Source organism: Panthera pardus, unplaced genomic scaffold (assembly GCF_024362965.1).
Source record: "Panthera pardus isolate Hobbes unplaced genomic scaffold, ASM2436296v1 HiC_scaffold_25, whole genome shotgun sequence".
Classification (NCBI taxonomy): domain Eukaryota; kingdom Metazoa; phylum Chordata; class Mammalia; order Carnivora; family Felidae; genus Panthera; species Panthera pardus.
In genome coordinates, this window is record NW_026526821.1 from 44646998 (window position 1) to 44663128 (window position 16131).

Sequence of the window (16131 nt, forward strand, 5' to 3'; positions counted from 1 at the left end):
TACCATCAAGACAGCTGTTTTGTGCATAGTTTCAGGCATTTGATAGTGTGGAATAAAAGCAATTTTACAAATTTTGACATTTCTTAGCACTTGTGGTTTGCTTGGAAGCCAGCTAGCTACCTAAGTGCCTGAAATAAATATTTCTAAAAGTCAAAGTTTGGAAAATGAGCACCTCTTGTCCCATTTTGGCAATGAATGTCTGTTCCACATGCTCTAGCAGAATTAAGAAAGTCACCAGGCAGGCTCCAGGAAACCAGGACAAAACTCAGATCTCCGAGTTAGGGCTTAAAAATGCAAAGTGAATCCACAAAGCAATAGGAGGAGAGTCTGTTTTATTTTCCAAGCAGGAGTCCACCTAACTCCAGAAACTTTAGAGGGAAAAAGAAGAGGTGATCGGAAACTTTCCTTTTCTTAATACGTTTTTTAAGGTTTATTTCTTTTAAGAGAGAGAGACAGAGAGAGAGCATGGAGCCCAGTGCAGGGCTCAATCCCACAACTGTAAGGTCATGACCTGAGCTGAAACCAAGAGTCAGATGTTCAACCAACTGAGCCATCCAGTTGCCCTGGTGATCAGAAACATTCTTATCCTACACTTTCTGCCCACTCATTCTTTTTCTGATCAAACATTAACTGAACACTTAGTGTGTGCTAAGCTGGTAACCACCATTGGGGAATGCTTTGGTGAGCAAGCCAGACACTGTCCTGTGCCCCTGGAGCTGCAGCCTCTGGAAGGAGACAGTTATACAAGTAATTCCAAAAGAAAGTGTGATGTGTGCCCAAAGTGTGATGTTTTTTAAGGTATGTGGCAGGGATTAAGGACCTCCAATGCTTGTAAGGAAGTGATGCTTATTCTGAAAATCTGAGATTATCTGGAGCCAAGCAGGTAAAGAATGTGAGATGATTATCCAGTAAGAGGAATAGCTTGTAGAAGACCAAGCTCCAAGAAAGGTTCACACACCGAAGGACCTGAGGGTAGCGCCTAGGCTGGGGGTAGAGGGTGGGGACAGGAAGTGGAAAAGTGGAGGGATGAATGGCTGGGATGAAACCGGATACAGGAGTCACATACTAAAGGACACAATGAGCTAGAGCCATGGCAGTCAGAAAATGAAGTGTATGAGGGAGGGAGTGGTGTGATTGCATGTGCATTTTAGAAAGAAGATTCTGACTACCATATAGAGAAAGCAGTGGAGCCAGATAAGACCAGTTATGATACATTTGCAGGGGAAAGAAAATACAGTGACCTGGATTAGGATAGTTTGTATCAGTTAGCTATTGCTACTGTAACGCTGTGTAACAAACCATCCCCAAACTCAGCAGCAAACATACATTATCATACATTTCCCATTCATGCATCTGTGAGGTGCCTGGTGTTTGGCTGATCTAGGTTTGGCTCCAAGCTTCAGACAGGGTTATTCCCTGTGTCTGTCATCCTCTTTGGACCACTGACTTCCTGAGGCACATTCTTTGCAGGATGAAGAGCACAAAAGGTCATCTCAATAATGGAAGTACACTTCAAACCTGTGTTTGTGTTAAATCCACTAATATCCCATTGGCTAAAGCATATCACATGGCCAACCCCAAATCTAAGAAGCAGAAAAATGCCTCTGCCCACCATGAGGCTGTGGAAAGGGGGTGGACACAGAATACAAGGGAAGGGAACTGAGACCAGTGATCCACTCTGCCTCAGTTGTAGCAGTGAAGTGAGAGAATAATGGAAGGTGCCAGAAGAAACTGCAGAATAAGAATCAGCAGGACCTGGTGGTTGATTTCTCATCAGCTTCTAAACATCTGTTAATGGGGAGGTGAGTTGGGAGAAGACAGGGGCCTGGTCATCTGAAGATTTTATTGGCTGTTGTGGAAAGTTTGAATTGTTTTCAACTGCCACTGAGGATTCAAGAAGAGTAAAGGCATCGTTCACTTTATGCTTTAAGATCATATTTGATACTGTTTGGAAATGTATGACAAGAAGGCAAAGAAGAGGAAAACTAGTCCAGGAGCTGGTGACAAGATGCTAGTGATGGGGCTAAGGTGGTGTGAGTATAGAAAGGGAGAAAAAGTTTTCAGAAGAATTAATAAGGTTTTCTCATGGATGCGTGGAGGGGCTGAGGAAGAGAAAAAGTGAAGGTAACTTCTGGTGCCATTCATGGAGATGTGTAAGACCGCCAGAGGGGTAGGGAACATATTTAGGAGGAAATATCAAGGGGCAGGGGGGCTTCATGTTCATGTGCCTGCCCCAAGAGTCATTGATGCAGGGCAGCTTGGCATTTCCACGGTTTGGGGGGAAAGCCCTCAGGCACAGACACTGGTACTGGTCATGGGGAGGCAGCTGGTCCCACCAAAATGGTGAGAAGGGGCACTGGGATGGAGTCCCATTAGCATCTGCCACACTGGTATTTGTGGTTCTTATGGTTCATTCTAGGTAGTTTCAGAAATGGTAGGCAAGAAAGGCCAAGGTGCCACTTTTGAGAGTTCTCTGGTGTGCTCAGAGACAGCTCTGTCCCTTTCCCCAGACCTTGCCCTGTTCATCTTCTCCAACTGGCTTCTCCTGAGTTCTACCCTTTTAGGACACACTGGTTACATAGTCAATAAAATGTGTTCCTGAGCTCTGTGAGCCACTCCAACAAACTAATCAAATGCAAGCAGTGCGTCCTTTGAATCTCCAATCTATAGCCAGTCACTCGGAAGCACAGGTGACACCTGGACTTGTGACTGGTGTCTGGGGTGGGGGAAGGAGAGTCTTGTAGGACTGAGCCCTTCACCTGGGCCGTCTGATGGGGTCACTGGGTGAATAGTGTCAGAACTGAGTTAAATTGTAGGATACCCATGGGGGTCACAGAAATGCTTGGATGCATGGGGAAAACCCACACCACACACACACTGGAGTTGGTGAGCAGAATCTTACCTTGGCCACGTGCTGAAATTCCCAGAGTGCCAGCTGCCTCGTCTTTACACAGGGAGAACAAAACCCACCCTACTTGCTCCGGAGAGCAACTGTGCAACTGTGTTCATGACAGCACTCTGGGAAGGACAGGACTCAGCCATCGAAGTGCCTTTTTTCTCAAGGCTTATTCATTGTTTTACCTCATTTAATTGTGTCAGGGAAAGAGATTCCCACCCAGTGATAGCTTACAACATCAAGCCACGGCTAGACACTCCATTTGGAGCCTACACCCGCACAAATGTTCAAATTACCCAAATCTGAAAATGCGAAGTGACATGTAACATGTGTTCCAGGTTATAATAAATTAGCAAGAATCCAGGGGCTTCTTATTTTTCCTCAAAGAATTTGTCGGTTGTGTGGAGCTGACCTCAAACCATAGAGAGATTTTAAACTATAATATGGGGAAGTTATAATCTTTGAGGCCAGGGATGTTGGCTGTCCAAACTGTGTAGGATTTAGGGAACTGTTTTCTGAACCGCGTGCATGCTTAAAACTAGGTCTGACTGGGTCTCTGTGTGTGCATCCGTATGAAAACAAATGCACATTTTGAGGGCCCACATTTGTGGGCCAAATTCCTGTTTTCTTTGGAACCAACTAGCCTGCTGTTTCCTCTGCAACAATTATTTACCACGAGGGAATTAGAGAATGAATTTGTGTATTTTGAAGGCAAGAAATAAAAACAGTGTTAAATGTCGGGCAGTTGTGACTAGGATGCTCTCTGGTGGGCATTGCCATGGAGATTTTCTGCATTTGCTCTTAATGGGCCCTGCACCTGTGACTCAGGGAGCACGAAACCATCATTCAGAGCAACACTGCACAGCTGCAGCCCAGAGGCTTATACAAAGGTGGTCCAGAGATGAGGAGGGCCCGTGCTATTGTCCAGCTTAGCACACCCCAAGAAACTACTTTTAAGGGGGTTAAGTTAAACTTGCTGCCCTCAAGGAAACTTACTGGGGTGATGGAAATGTTTTGTATCTTGTTGAGATGTCACACACATGGGTACATGCATTTGTCAAAACTTATCCAATAGTACACTTGAGATCTGTGCCTTTACTGTATGCAAATTATGCCCCAATTAAAAAAAAAAAAAAACATTTTGGTGCCCCGTCACTTTGTTACTTAAAAAGATCAGCTTAAAACCACCCCCACGTCAGTCTCCTCATCCAGCTCTATATGCACTCTTGCCCCTAGCCACCCCACCTCACTGCCTCCAATGCACACATGCACCCCACGCATGTGCACACACGTGCACATACACATGTACACAAGGATACACACGTGCTCAGCATCACCAGCAGATGCTTATTTAAATGTTCAGTGTGGGGGTGACTGGGTAGCTCAGTCGGTTAAGCGTCCCACTTCGGCTCAGCCCTACATCGGTACGGAGCCTGCTGGGGATTCTCTCTCTCTCTCCCTTTCACTCTCTGCTCCTCCCCCACTTGTTCTCGTTCTCTCTCAAAATACATAAAGAAATAAACTTTAAAATTAAAAAACATACAGTGTGTGTAAAGAGGCAGAGATCTAGGTGCTATGTGGAAGGAGGAAAAACTGAAGACACAGGCATCTACCCTCAGAGCATCAGGACTAGTTGGGGAGGTAAGAAGGAGACCAGACAAGGTCAGGATATGATCTGCATCACAAGGGAGGATAAGACCAGCAAGGGCTCAGTGAACTTGGAAAAGACGAAAGGACTTCGGGAGCAATGGGCAGAATAGAAGTGAGGTGGGAAGGATGTGAGCACCCCATCTGACCCGACTGAAGTCCGGAAAGGGAGACAGCAGTGTGCCAAGGTGGGGAAGGTGAATCTCCCCCATTTGGAGAGGCTCCCAGTGCCCAACTACAGAGAGAGGATGCTGGTGGTGTGTGTGTGTGTGTGTGTGTGTGTGTGTGTGTGTGTTTGGGGTCCCAGCAGAGCCCCTGGAGGTCTTCATGATCTTCATTCCTTCTTCTCCTCTGGGTGGGAGGGACCACTGTAGATCTCTTTTCAGGTTGTTTGTGACCTACGAAAACAATGCACCCTAATAGCCCCAAACTGGAAGCAACCCAGATACCTATAAGCAGGAGAATAATTAGATAAACTGTGTTATATTTATGCTGTTATAAAGAGAAGTGAGCTAGTAATGCAATGAAAAATACCAAGGAATCTTAAAAAAATTATGCTGAGTAAAAGAATCCTGGTGTAAAAGAATGCACATTATCGGGTTCCATTTATATGAAATTTCTCAGACAGGCCAAGCTTAGACACAGTGATTGATCTAAGTGAGACTGATGAGGGAACAAGAGAACTTTCTGGGAAGGATGGAAGTGCTCTATATCATGACTACAGTTTAGGTTACGCGGTTTGTAGGTGTTTCTCAAAACACACTGAGCAGTGCAATTAGGATTTGTAAATTTCACCATACAGAAATTGCCTCCAGAAACAAAACAGCTGTGAACTATTATCAAACACTATGAAAATGGTATAACTCTTGAAATTTTTCTGACTGCTTGAAAACTTTCATAATAAAATGTTAGGTAGACAAAATAAGCTATATACATTCATAAAAAATGAAGTGGAGAAGGGGGACAGGGAATGTTGGGCAGGATGCATTGCTTCTGGAATCCCATCTGGAAGTGGCATCCAGGGTCTCTCTGCTCTCAGCCTCTCTCTGACCAGTCTACTCTGCTCCATTTCACTTTTGCAATGAAATGGATTCATTGTCCATCCATTGGTTACATATTGAAGCATGTGGTCTGTGCTTAGCCCTGTGCCAGGCAGAGGAAAAGGTCAGACACGGTTCCTGCCCTCATGGTGTTTGACGTCTACTGAAGCTTTGATCAGGGGGCTGCTGGGTGGTGAGCTTATAAAAGCAGCAGCCAGGGATGCCAGGGAAGGGATTAGGCAGCTCATGAGTGAGTGGAGGATAATGGCCCAGATGCACTGAGAACCCATTATACACTGGGTCCTGTTCAAGCTTTAACATAGATTAATTCCATTAATTCTCACAACCACCTCATTAGGTGGGAATTGTATTATCCCCATTTTACTTCTCAGGAAACTGAGGCTTGGGGAGGTTAAGTCACTTTTCCATGATTATATATCAAGAGGGTAACCAAGTAGGGATTCAGAAGAGGTTTGGTGAACTGGGTCTGGAGCCCATGCCCTAAACCAAGGGTTAGCAAACTTTCCGGAAAGGGCCAGTAGAGAAATATTTTAAGCCTTGTGGGCCATATGATCTCTATCAAACTTATCAGCTCTTCCACTTCTACATGAAGGCAGACACACAGACGGTATGCTAAGGAACGAGCTGGGCTCCAGTAACACTTCATCTACAAAATCAGGCGATGGGCCAGATTCGGCCCATGGCCCGTAGTTGGCTAACTCCTGCCCCAAACCATCCATAGTCTCCAGTAATTGGGAAGTGTTCAAGTTGGACCCAGAGGCAACTGAAGGAACCCTAATCCCTGACAGTCATGTCCATGTGGAAGTGGGGGTTCAGATAGCAAGGAATCAATACAGTCTTTGAGAGCACAGGTCTCTAACTAGTGAAATAGCAAAAATAACCCCTGTGGGTGCATGTGGCAGAGAAAAAGGTGAAAATGTGAAAGAAACTACTCAGAAACCCCACCAAAGTTGGTTGTCTTTAGTCTTTGGAGCCAGATTTAGAATTTTAGAAGCACCACTCCTTGAGACTTTATGTCAATGAGGAAGAGTGAAGTTCCAATGCTCTAGTTGAATATTATTCGTTTGGAAAAGGCAAAAGCCTTGGCCAAAGAGAATTTTCCTGCTTGGAGCTTGGCTTTCACTGGCTCTTGGTTTCCTATGGGCAGGAAATCACTTTACTCAACTCTTGCTGCTGACTTTATTCAACTCTTGCTGAATTCAACCCTGGAACTCAAAGGGTGAGCTGGGCTTAAAATGCATTGACCACATTCTTAGAAGAATCCATGTAATGTTGAAAATTAAGAGCTCAAAAGGTTTTCTGAGTGTTCACAGTTTCAGGGTCAGCCCAAGGACTGTGATGAGTACAGCCCCAGCAGGCTCTTACTCACTCTGAACAGGGGCTGCCATCTTGCTCTGAGGAACCCTGCCTTTCCCCTTAAACTCTGGCCAGGGTACATGTGGCATTATCATAGGTTCAGTATGGACAGAATACTTTGGGGCAGAGAATCTTTTTCAGTACGAGGCATTTGTAATGTACTCCTGGACATTGGCCTCGTTACACCTACACAGCTGATCAAAGGAGGAAGATCGATCTATAGCCAGGTGGAGGGTCTGCAGGAAGGTGAACTACCAGCTGGACTGGGATGGATCCAATCCCTCATTATTTTTTTTTACACTGATTTAACCAGGTCAACCCACTGCTTTAGTGTCACAGAGATATGCTTTGAGTCCTTTACTCTTAGGAAGGCATTTGTTGGCTGGGAATAATTTCCAGCTGGGGTTTGGCAGATGGTTGGCTCACATGGATTGTGCAGGCAGGGGAGAAAGTCCAGCGCATTCCCTCTGGGACAGAACCTTGCATAAGGAGATGTGTTATGTTCCTGGGTCCCCACACAAAGGGTCTGTTTGGGGCAAGCAGTTTCCTGTCACCAAAAGGTAAACCAAACACATCCTCCTACAGAGATACCCATGTGTTTCCATACCTACACTGCAGGGATAAACTGGTAAAGGGGCACCAAGAGATGCCTTGAACCTTGTCAGAAGGTCCCCTGACCACTTCTACTGACAATAATCACTCTCTGTTCTCTAATGAACTGATCAGCCTGCCTTGCTTTTCCTTTCTGTAAACACAGGTGAGCCTTTGACTCCCGGCAAGACAGTGTACATTGGTGGGGCTCTATGGTCCCCAAGCCTCCATGCAGATAAGACTTTATAAGAGAACTTGTGTAAAAGGGATGTCAAAGTCAAAGCCCCAGAACCCGTGGAGATCAGAAGTGGGTTTAACCTCTGTACTTGCTCTAAGTCAGTGGTTCTTAAACTTTCTCATGCATCAGAACCACCTGGAGGTTTATTAAAATACAGCTCGATGGGCCCATCCCCAAAGTTTCTGATTCAGGAGGACTGGGTGAGGCCTGAGATCCTGCATTTCTAATAAGCTCCCACGTGATGCTGCTCGAGCCTATCCAGGGACAATGCTTTGAGTACAGCTGCTCTAAGGCATACCTCCTATCTCAGGGTAGCCAACCTCGTGACCCTTTGACCGAGGTCAGGGCAGAAGGGACATCTTCTGTGCACTATGGAAAAAATTCTATGATCCTTGTTGGCTGGGTCGGCCTCTAAATATTCCCTACCTGCTCTGCCCACTACTACAGCCACTGATCATATATGGCTCTTTGAATGTAAATGTGAATTGGTTGAAGATGAAGGTTAAAGTTTTTGTTCAGTTGGATGAGCCACCTTTCAAGGGCTCAATAGCCCACATGTTCCTAATGGCTGCCATATGGGACAGCACAGATACAGGACATTTTCATCATTGCAGAAAGTTCTACTGGACAGAGATATTTTATAAGAATTCCAAAAATTGTTTCTCTCTTTTCAGTGTTTGGCTGCTAACCCCACTGTCTTACTCTGAAAAACAAACAAAACAAAAATCCTTTTATGAATATCACAAATGGAATGTTAACTCTTTCTTCTTTGCTTGCTCACAGTAACAACCCTTATCCACTTCTTCCTGTCAAGTTTGGGAAGAGGTCACAAACTAATGCAAAAGAGAGAAAAAAGTTTTTATGGGGTGCCTGGTGGCTCAGTTGGTTGAGCATCCAACTCTTGATTTTGGCTCAGGTCATGATCTCAGGCTCTTGGGATTGAGCCCCGTGTGGGGTTCTGAACTGAGCATGGAGCCTGCTTAAGATTCTCCCACTCTCTCTCTCTCTCCCAGTCCCTTTTGCCCTGCTCTCTCTCCCCTCTCTCTCTCTCTCTCAAGAGAGAGAGAGAGAGAGAGGGGAGAGAGAGAGAGAGAGAAAATTTCAGTAATATTTTTCAAAATTTTGCTTCCATCACCCATGTTAGGAAATTTACTCAAAAGGTAAACCTAAAAGCTATATGCCAGGAAAACAAATGCTCCCTGGAGGTCAGGTCCACAGGGAAGTATTGTGAGCAATAAGAATCAGGCCACACGTCAGAGAATTGGAGTGCCATGCTGCAGCCCAGTAGGCACTGCCCCTGGAGGGAAGGACGGGGTTGGACTAAAAGTGGACTACACAAGGGCACCCCCTAGCTGTCCTAGGGAAGTAGATATTCCCACTACCAATCACAGTGCAAGGCTGTCCAAACTGCCCTTTGCCATCCTAGAGGAGAGATTTGCACTGACTGCTACTCAGAATTGCTTGAGCTCCTGCACAGAGCAGATGCCTTTTTGGAAGCCTAACTGCACATCCTTTCTTACAGATTCGGCTAAACAGCAGAGGACTGATCTACTCCGTGGGCTTACTCCTGGCCTCCGTCTTTGTTACGGTAGGGCTTCAGCTTATTCCCCTCTCGAGTTCCTGTGTTCTCCCCACCCCCACCCTTGGGTTCTTTGGCCACAGAGTTTGTTTGGACACCAGATGGGCTTGGCCTTCTGGTGGATGGGGACAGTCAGCCTCCAGATGTCCCATCTCCTTCGTGGCTGTCTCTTCTATAAGTGGATCCTAGCAACTCACTAGAAAACATTCCCTCTTTCTGAACGGAGCCAGCCCACCTCTGAGAAGCAAGGCCCTGCCTTATGTCAAGCACAAGCCACGTTATCAAAAGCAAAGGGGAGATCCACTTTTTCTGCAGGATTAGTGAAGAAAAGAGTATATTCCAATCAATTGTCTGTTCCAAATTAATAAGCACCTTTATAAATCCATGGATTTGACCAATTCTCAGAGACTAAGAATACATTATTTCATTGACAGTATACTTTCATGCCATTCCACTGTCTTGGCTATCATATCTATTTGTATAGTACGATATTCCAACTCAGCTGCCATGTTTGGTAGAAACAGATTCATACCAACACATGAAGTATCCATTCATATACAAGTATGTGGTTAAATTTTCACATTAGTGAACATTGAGGGGCACCTGGGTGGCTCAGTCAGTTGAGCATCTGACTTCAGCTCAGGTCATGATCTCATGGTTCATGAGTCCAAGCCCTGCATCAGGCTCTGTGCTGACAGCTCAGAGCCTGGAGCCTGCTTCAGACTCTGTCTCTCTCTCTCTCTCTCTCTCTCTCTCTCTGCCCTTCTCCCAGTTGCTCTTTCTCTCTCACAAATATAAATATTTTTTTTAAATATAAAAAAACATTGAGATGCAATGTGGTTTTTCCTGAAATCTTCAAGGAAATCATCATTGAATTATACTGGCATGTGAATGTCCATATAGGTGATAATGGGAATTTAGAAGAGCAGGCAGGAAGCTGGCGAGGTTATTTATGGGATCAGACTGTGAGTCAAATTTCAAAGATTTACTAAAGCAAACACTGTCTTACGCAAAAGTGGAAATCTATGCAATTTTTCTTCCATAGCGTAGGAGTTTCTTTGAGTCTGGTATGACTTAGGGTTATGAGACCTGTCATAGCCACACATTGTGTTCAGTGCTTTGCATACATTTTCCCCTTTAGAGCTCATCACACCCCCTTCACGTAGCCACTATATTAGCCCCATTATACAGATGAACATCTGAGACCTCTAGGGTAATTGACACTAAATGAATGAAGGGGCAAGCCATCTGACACCAGAGCGCATGCTTACAGCTACATGGGTACACCTGGAGGAGATGGGGCTGGCCACCACCTGGGATGTTGAAATGGGGCTGCTGGAATGCTGGAGAGAAGTAGGTTTGTGGGGGGGCAGGGGAAGAGTAGTTTCAAACCTCTTGAGCTATCTTGCCTATTTGACACCCAAGGGGAAAGGTCAAGAAAGCCATTGGAAAGATGAGTCTGAGTTCAGGAGAAGCGTCCAAGCTGAAGGCACAATGATATTTAAAGCCCTGCAGTTGGATCAGTCAGCAAGAGGGTGAGTGAGGACAGAAAAGAGGCCCAGCATCTGAGTCTTGGTGCCCTCTGGTAGTTCAAGGTCAGGATGATGACAATAAACCACCAAAGGGAACAGAGAATGAGCAATCAGAGAGGTGGGAGGCAAAGCAGGAGAGTATGGCATCTGGAAGCTAAGGGGAGAAGGTGTTTCGGGGTGGAGGGAGTGATTGGCTCTATTATGGGAAAGGAGTCCTGAGTGTTGGCCATTTGGTTTAGAAATATAAAGTTATCAGGGGACGCCTGGGTGGCTCAGTCGGTTAAGCGTCCGACTTCGGCTCAGATCATGATCTCACAGTTCGTGGGTTCAAGCCCCGCGTCGGGCTCTGTGCTGACAGCTCGGAGCCTGGAGCCTGCTTCGGATTCTGTGTCTCCCTCTCTCTCTGTTCCTCCCCTGCTCTCACTCTGTCTCTCTCTCACTCTCACAAAAATAAATAAAGATTTTTTAAAAATTAAAAGAAAAAAGAAATACAAAGTTATCAGTCCGCTTGATGAGGGTGGCTGCATGGGGCAATAAGGCCGAAGGTTGAGTAGAACAAGGTAACAGGAAGGAAGTAGAGAAATTGGATGCAATGATGTTTACAACTCTTTGAAGTCATCTTGCTGTGAATAAAGGAGAGAAATGGGAATCCAGAAAAACTGTAGTTGTTTTTTAATATGAGGGAGCTAGCAGCATTCTTTTACTCCAGTTGGAGTAACCCGGGGAGTGATGGGGAGATGGAAATAAAAGAGGGGCAGTTTCTGGGACCATGTTCTTGAGCAGTAAGGGGAGGTGGGATGGTGTGCACATGTGGGGGAGTGGGCCATGGACAGGGTCGTGGGTGACAGGTCCTCACTGGCAGGAGAGAAGGTGAGCAAATGGATCTGGTGGTGGGAGTTCTGTGGACGGGAACATCATCATACACTGAGAGTGAGGGTGGAAAAGGAAGGTATTGGGGGTCTCAGAAGAGGGGAGAGGTCAGAAACAGCCATCCAGGAAAGGGAGAGACAGTGCACTTAGGGAAATGTGGAATGATTGCCATAAATGGCTCACTCAAGGTTTGTGGGCTTGAATTAAAAGTCAGAACCTTCAGGGGGGCACCTGCGTGGCTCAGTTAATTAAGCGTCGACTTCTGCTCAGGTCATTATCTCATGGCTTGTGCATTGAAACTCCACATCAGGATCTCTGCTGTCAGCGCAGAGCCTGCTTCGGTTCCTGTCTCCCTCTCTCTGTGTCCCTCCCCAGCCCGTGCTTTCTCTCTGTCTCAAAAATAAATAAAAACATCAAAAAAATTAAAAACAAACAAAAGTGAGAAACCTCGGGTGTACCTGAATGGCTCAGTCCCTTGAGCATCCGGCTCTTGGTTTCTGCTCAGGTCATGATCTCACAGATTGTGAGTTCCAGCCCTGCATTAGGCTCTTGTGGTGACAGCATGGAGCCTGCTTGGGATTCTCTCTCTCCCTTCTCTCCCTGCCCCTCCCTCCCTCTCTCTGAAAATAAATTTAAAAAGCAAAACAACAGCAACAACAAAAAAAACGTAAAAAGTGAGACCCTTCGGCATGGCCAGGCGTTTTCCTCCAGCCTGGGTCAGCTGCGTGGAAGCAATATGGAATAGCTGGAAGCAGGGTTTGAGCCAAAAGGCTGTGGTTTTAGCCATACAAGGACAAAAGTGCTAGAGAGATACAAGTAAACAGTGAGGAGTGCTCAGGGGTGGTTCTAACAATTGTTGGTGGAATTTAAGCAGGGTAAGGTGGGAGAGGGGTGATGGGCAGTGAAATGGTGGGGGTGGCAATGAATTCTGGGTCCTGGGAGTCTGCAGAGTTGTAGGAGTACAGGGACCAGATGGAGTAAGCAGGAACGAGGAAGTGGCTGTCAGAGAGTGACGTGTTTGGCACGGAGTCCTTTCTGTCCTTGCTAATCACCAGGTCTCAGCTGCAGAGCTGTCCAGCAGAACTTGTCCGCTGGCCTGTACCTGCACTGGACAGCAGCCACTGGCCACGTGTGGATGTCAAGCACATGAAATGTGGCTAGTACAACTGAGGAACTGAGTTTTTAAGTCTATTTATTTTGAGAGAAGGCGGGAGAGAGCGCATGAACTGGAGAGGGGCAGAGGGAGAGGGAGAACCCCATGCAGCCTTCACGTGGGCTCAGCACCAAGCCCAGCCCTGGGCTCTACCCCACAACGGTGAGATCATGACCTGAGCTGAAATCAAGAGTCGGATGCTCAACCAACTGACCCACTAAGGCGCTCCAGGAATGGAGTTTTTAATGTTATTTGATATACATTTAAATTTGGGGGGCCACCTGCGGCTAGTGGGTGCAGTGCAGGTGCGGGGCATGGCTGCAGGAGACTGGGTGGAGGATGGGTGTTGGGAAGATCCTCTCGGTTGATGGTGAAATTGCTGGGCAGGACGACAAGGTGCTATAGACATGAGTGGCAGTGGGTAGGACTCCGGGCTCTGGGGAAGGACGAAAGAGACTGGTTTTGCAGTGTTGACTGCAAGTGAGTGGGATGGAGTATGACTGCTGGAAGACTTTAGATTCCAAGCTTAGGTTTTTTGAGAGGAGAAAAAAATAAAGAGTGCAGAAGGAGCAGCGAAGAGCAAGGGGTACAGCCTCCTTGCCTCTAGGTGCAGGAATGGAAGAGGTGTGGCCTCCACTGCCAGGGCTGTGTCTGCAGGGGCTAGGGGCTGCCTGGGGCAAGAGGGTGAAGAGGCAGAACAGGTGGCACCAGCACAGAATAGTGCGGAGGAGTGACGGCCGCCATGCCCGTGTTGATTGGTCCCATCATTATGACTTTGTAAAGTTATCTCCAAGTTCTGACTTCCCACATGAACGATGGGTTTGGGGGTGCTCAGAGACCATCCGTGCTCCATGAGATCAGCCGTTGGCAGCCCGACCCCCGGCTATGGCCACCCCAAGGCCCAAGGCTACCTCTTCCCGCACCCTCTGACCCTGCTGTGTGTGTTGCAGGTGTTTGGCGTTCACCTGAACAAGTGGCAGCTGGACAAGAAGCTCGGGTGCGGGTGCCTTTTCCTGTACGGTGTGTTCCTGTGCTTCTCCATCATGACAGAGTTCAACGTGTTCACCTTTGTGAACTTGCCCATGTGCGGGGACCACTGAGCCGCCTGGCCACCCACCGAGCCTCAGTCCTTCTTTACTGTGCAATACAAGACCCGGCCGCACCCCGAGTCACGCGGGCCCCCAGAGCCGGCGCATCTGGCTCTCCCGTGCTGTTCACAGGCCTCTGCTCCTGCCTTGGTGGCCCAGGCTGTTCCCACCCCTCCCTGCTCCCCCTCCTCCATGGGTTTCTCTCACCCACCCCTTCCTGCCTCCTCCGTGTGAAGACTCTGACATCCGCGTGAATTTTCAAGCTCCATTTTTGAACAGTGACTGAGATTCTAGAAAAACTGGCTGCTAACTGGCCCAAGCCAGGCAAAACTTACTACAATCCCTCCTCCTTTTTTAAGTTATTGGATGGAAGACAAACCTAATTTATGACCTGAGACTGTCGAAGGAATAGAGAGGAGAGGGTGTATTGATGCTAGGGAGTGTTTGGGATTTTGTTATGTTTTGAGATGATACCTAGGTTACTACTGGGTTTGGGTGGGGTTGTTTCACTTTGGGGGGCTCCCCTTTTTATTCCTTTTCTTCCAGAGATGGAGAACTTCTCTCGCATCTTTCACCGGGCTCTGGATTAGAGGATGATCCACAGGTTGTCCCCGCCATGTCTTCTGGGATCAAGTCCCAGGCATGGTGGAACATGCATGAATTTAGTGCTTAGTAGAGGAACATCTGGGCAAGGCCACGGGGAACAGATGCATGACGTTTCATACGCAAGGATGCCTCCCTGAAGTCCTGTAGGCGTCATCTAGGGGGCACAAGGCTTTTGAGGAAGAAGACAGCTTCCCACATATCCATTAGGACAATCATTTTGTCACTAGGTTCCTTCTAGTCTTTCAAGCAATAGTTCTAGCCTGCCTGAGGCCTTTGATGAGGGGCCCCGGTTACACCACCCGTCCTGGAGGTGCCGGGAAGTCAGCGCCAGAAGTTTCCCAGCCCAAGAGTCCCTGAGATGCGCTCTCATCACTTGGTATTCGGGGTGACAGGGAGAGACCCAGAGGCCACCACTGCTTTTTGTGCAGGAGCTACAGACACTGGTTTCTTGGAAAACGGAGAGAAGCGCACTTTGCACAGACGTCGTCAATAAAGTCCCAATTTGCCACTCGGTATTGAGTACACTGGACCCTGACAGCTGGCTTTTGGGCCAGCGTCCTTCCTCGTGGGACGCCTCCACCAAGCTGCCCCAGCTCCACCCCTCCCATCCTGGAGGGATGGCGAGGGAAGGAGGAAACAGAGAACTGACACCTTGGGAACCACAGAATGTGTTCAATGCAGACTCGCTCAAGGGCATAAGTTATTGTGAACGTTGCTGCCAATCACTGCTCAACAGCCCTGCTAGATTTTGTATGATGCTGAATTATTCAGACTAATTCCACCGAGTTGAGACCCACCCATGCTTGTTACACTTGTATTTATTGAAACTGTGGATTCTTGCCCGTGCCGCCCCCTGTATTTACTTTAAGCACTGATCACTTATCATTCATTCAGTATGGTTTTCCCCCCCGCCCCCCGTCCCTTGTACACATTCTGGTATGAATTGTAAAAATAACCTGCTACAAATTGGTTGAATGTTTCTGTCAATGGTGCAAACCAAGGCCAGCGTTAGCCAGCCGACGAGGCACCTGCCCGAAGAAGGAACGGGAGAGGAAATCACCAATTTGGGCTCTCAGAGCTAAGACACACATATTGATTCTGTTGCACATTTTGCACTGGTTTATGGAGATTGTTTTCTTGGACGGATAGTGTAAAATAAACTTCTCTGTTCTATATCCTTCCTTGAGTGGCACGCACGTTACTTCCTCCCCTGGAGTGTTGTCTGTTTTAACTATGCTGACCAGTATGCCTGGAAGGAAGCCGCCAGGTATTGGTGCTTCTGCTCTTTCTGGGTGGACTCAACCTGGAAAGCTGGCAAAATGGCGGGTTTCTGGTATGAAGTGGCAAATCATGGGTCTTCTCTAAATCTTGAAGGGGCTTAGGATCTGTCATCCTATAGCATACGTGCAGCGCTCTGTTAGGAATTCTTTCTTGCAGCTAAAGTGGGAGGAACAGATTCCAGCATGGCCGACAGTTGTTCAGCAGTTCAAGTTCTCCATCCTGTCTGATTGTAC

General features: G+C 47.1%; 1 protein-coding gene across 1 annotated transcript in view; it reads left to right on the forward strand.

The window, feature by feature from the left end:
* SLC24A3 (solute carrier family 24 member 3) overlaps nucleotides 1–15795 on the forward strand; it is a 479630-nt gene extending 463835 nt beyond the window's left edge. Inside the window, exons 16-17 of the mRNA XM_019462411.2 lie at nucleotides 9312–9377; nucleotides 13874–15795. Coding sequence (XP_019317956.1) covers nucleotides 9312–9377; nucleotides 13874–14023 — 216 coding nt within the window. The 3' untranslated portion in view covers nucleotides 14024–15795. The remainder of the gene's footprint in view (nucleotides 1–9311; nucleotides 9378–13873) is intronic.
* Nucleotides 15796–16131: the final 336 nt, after the last annotated feature.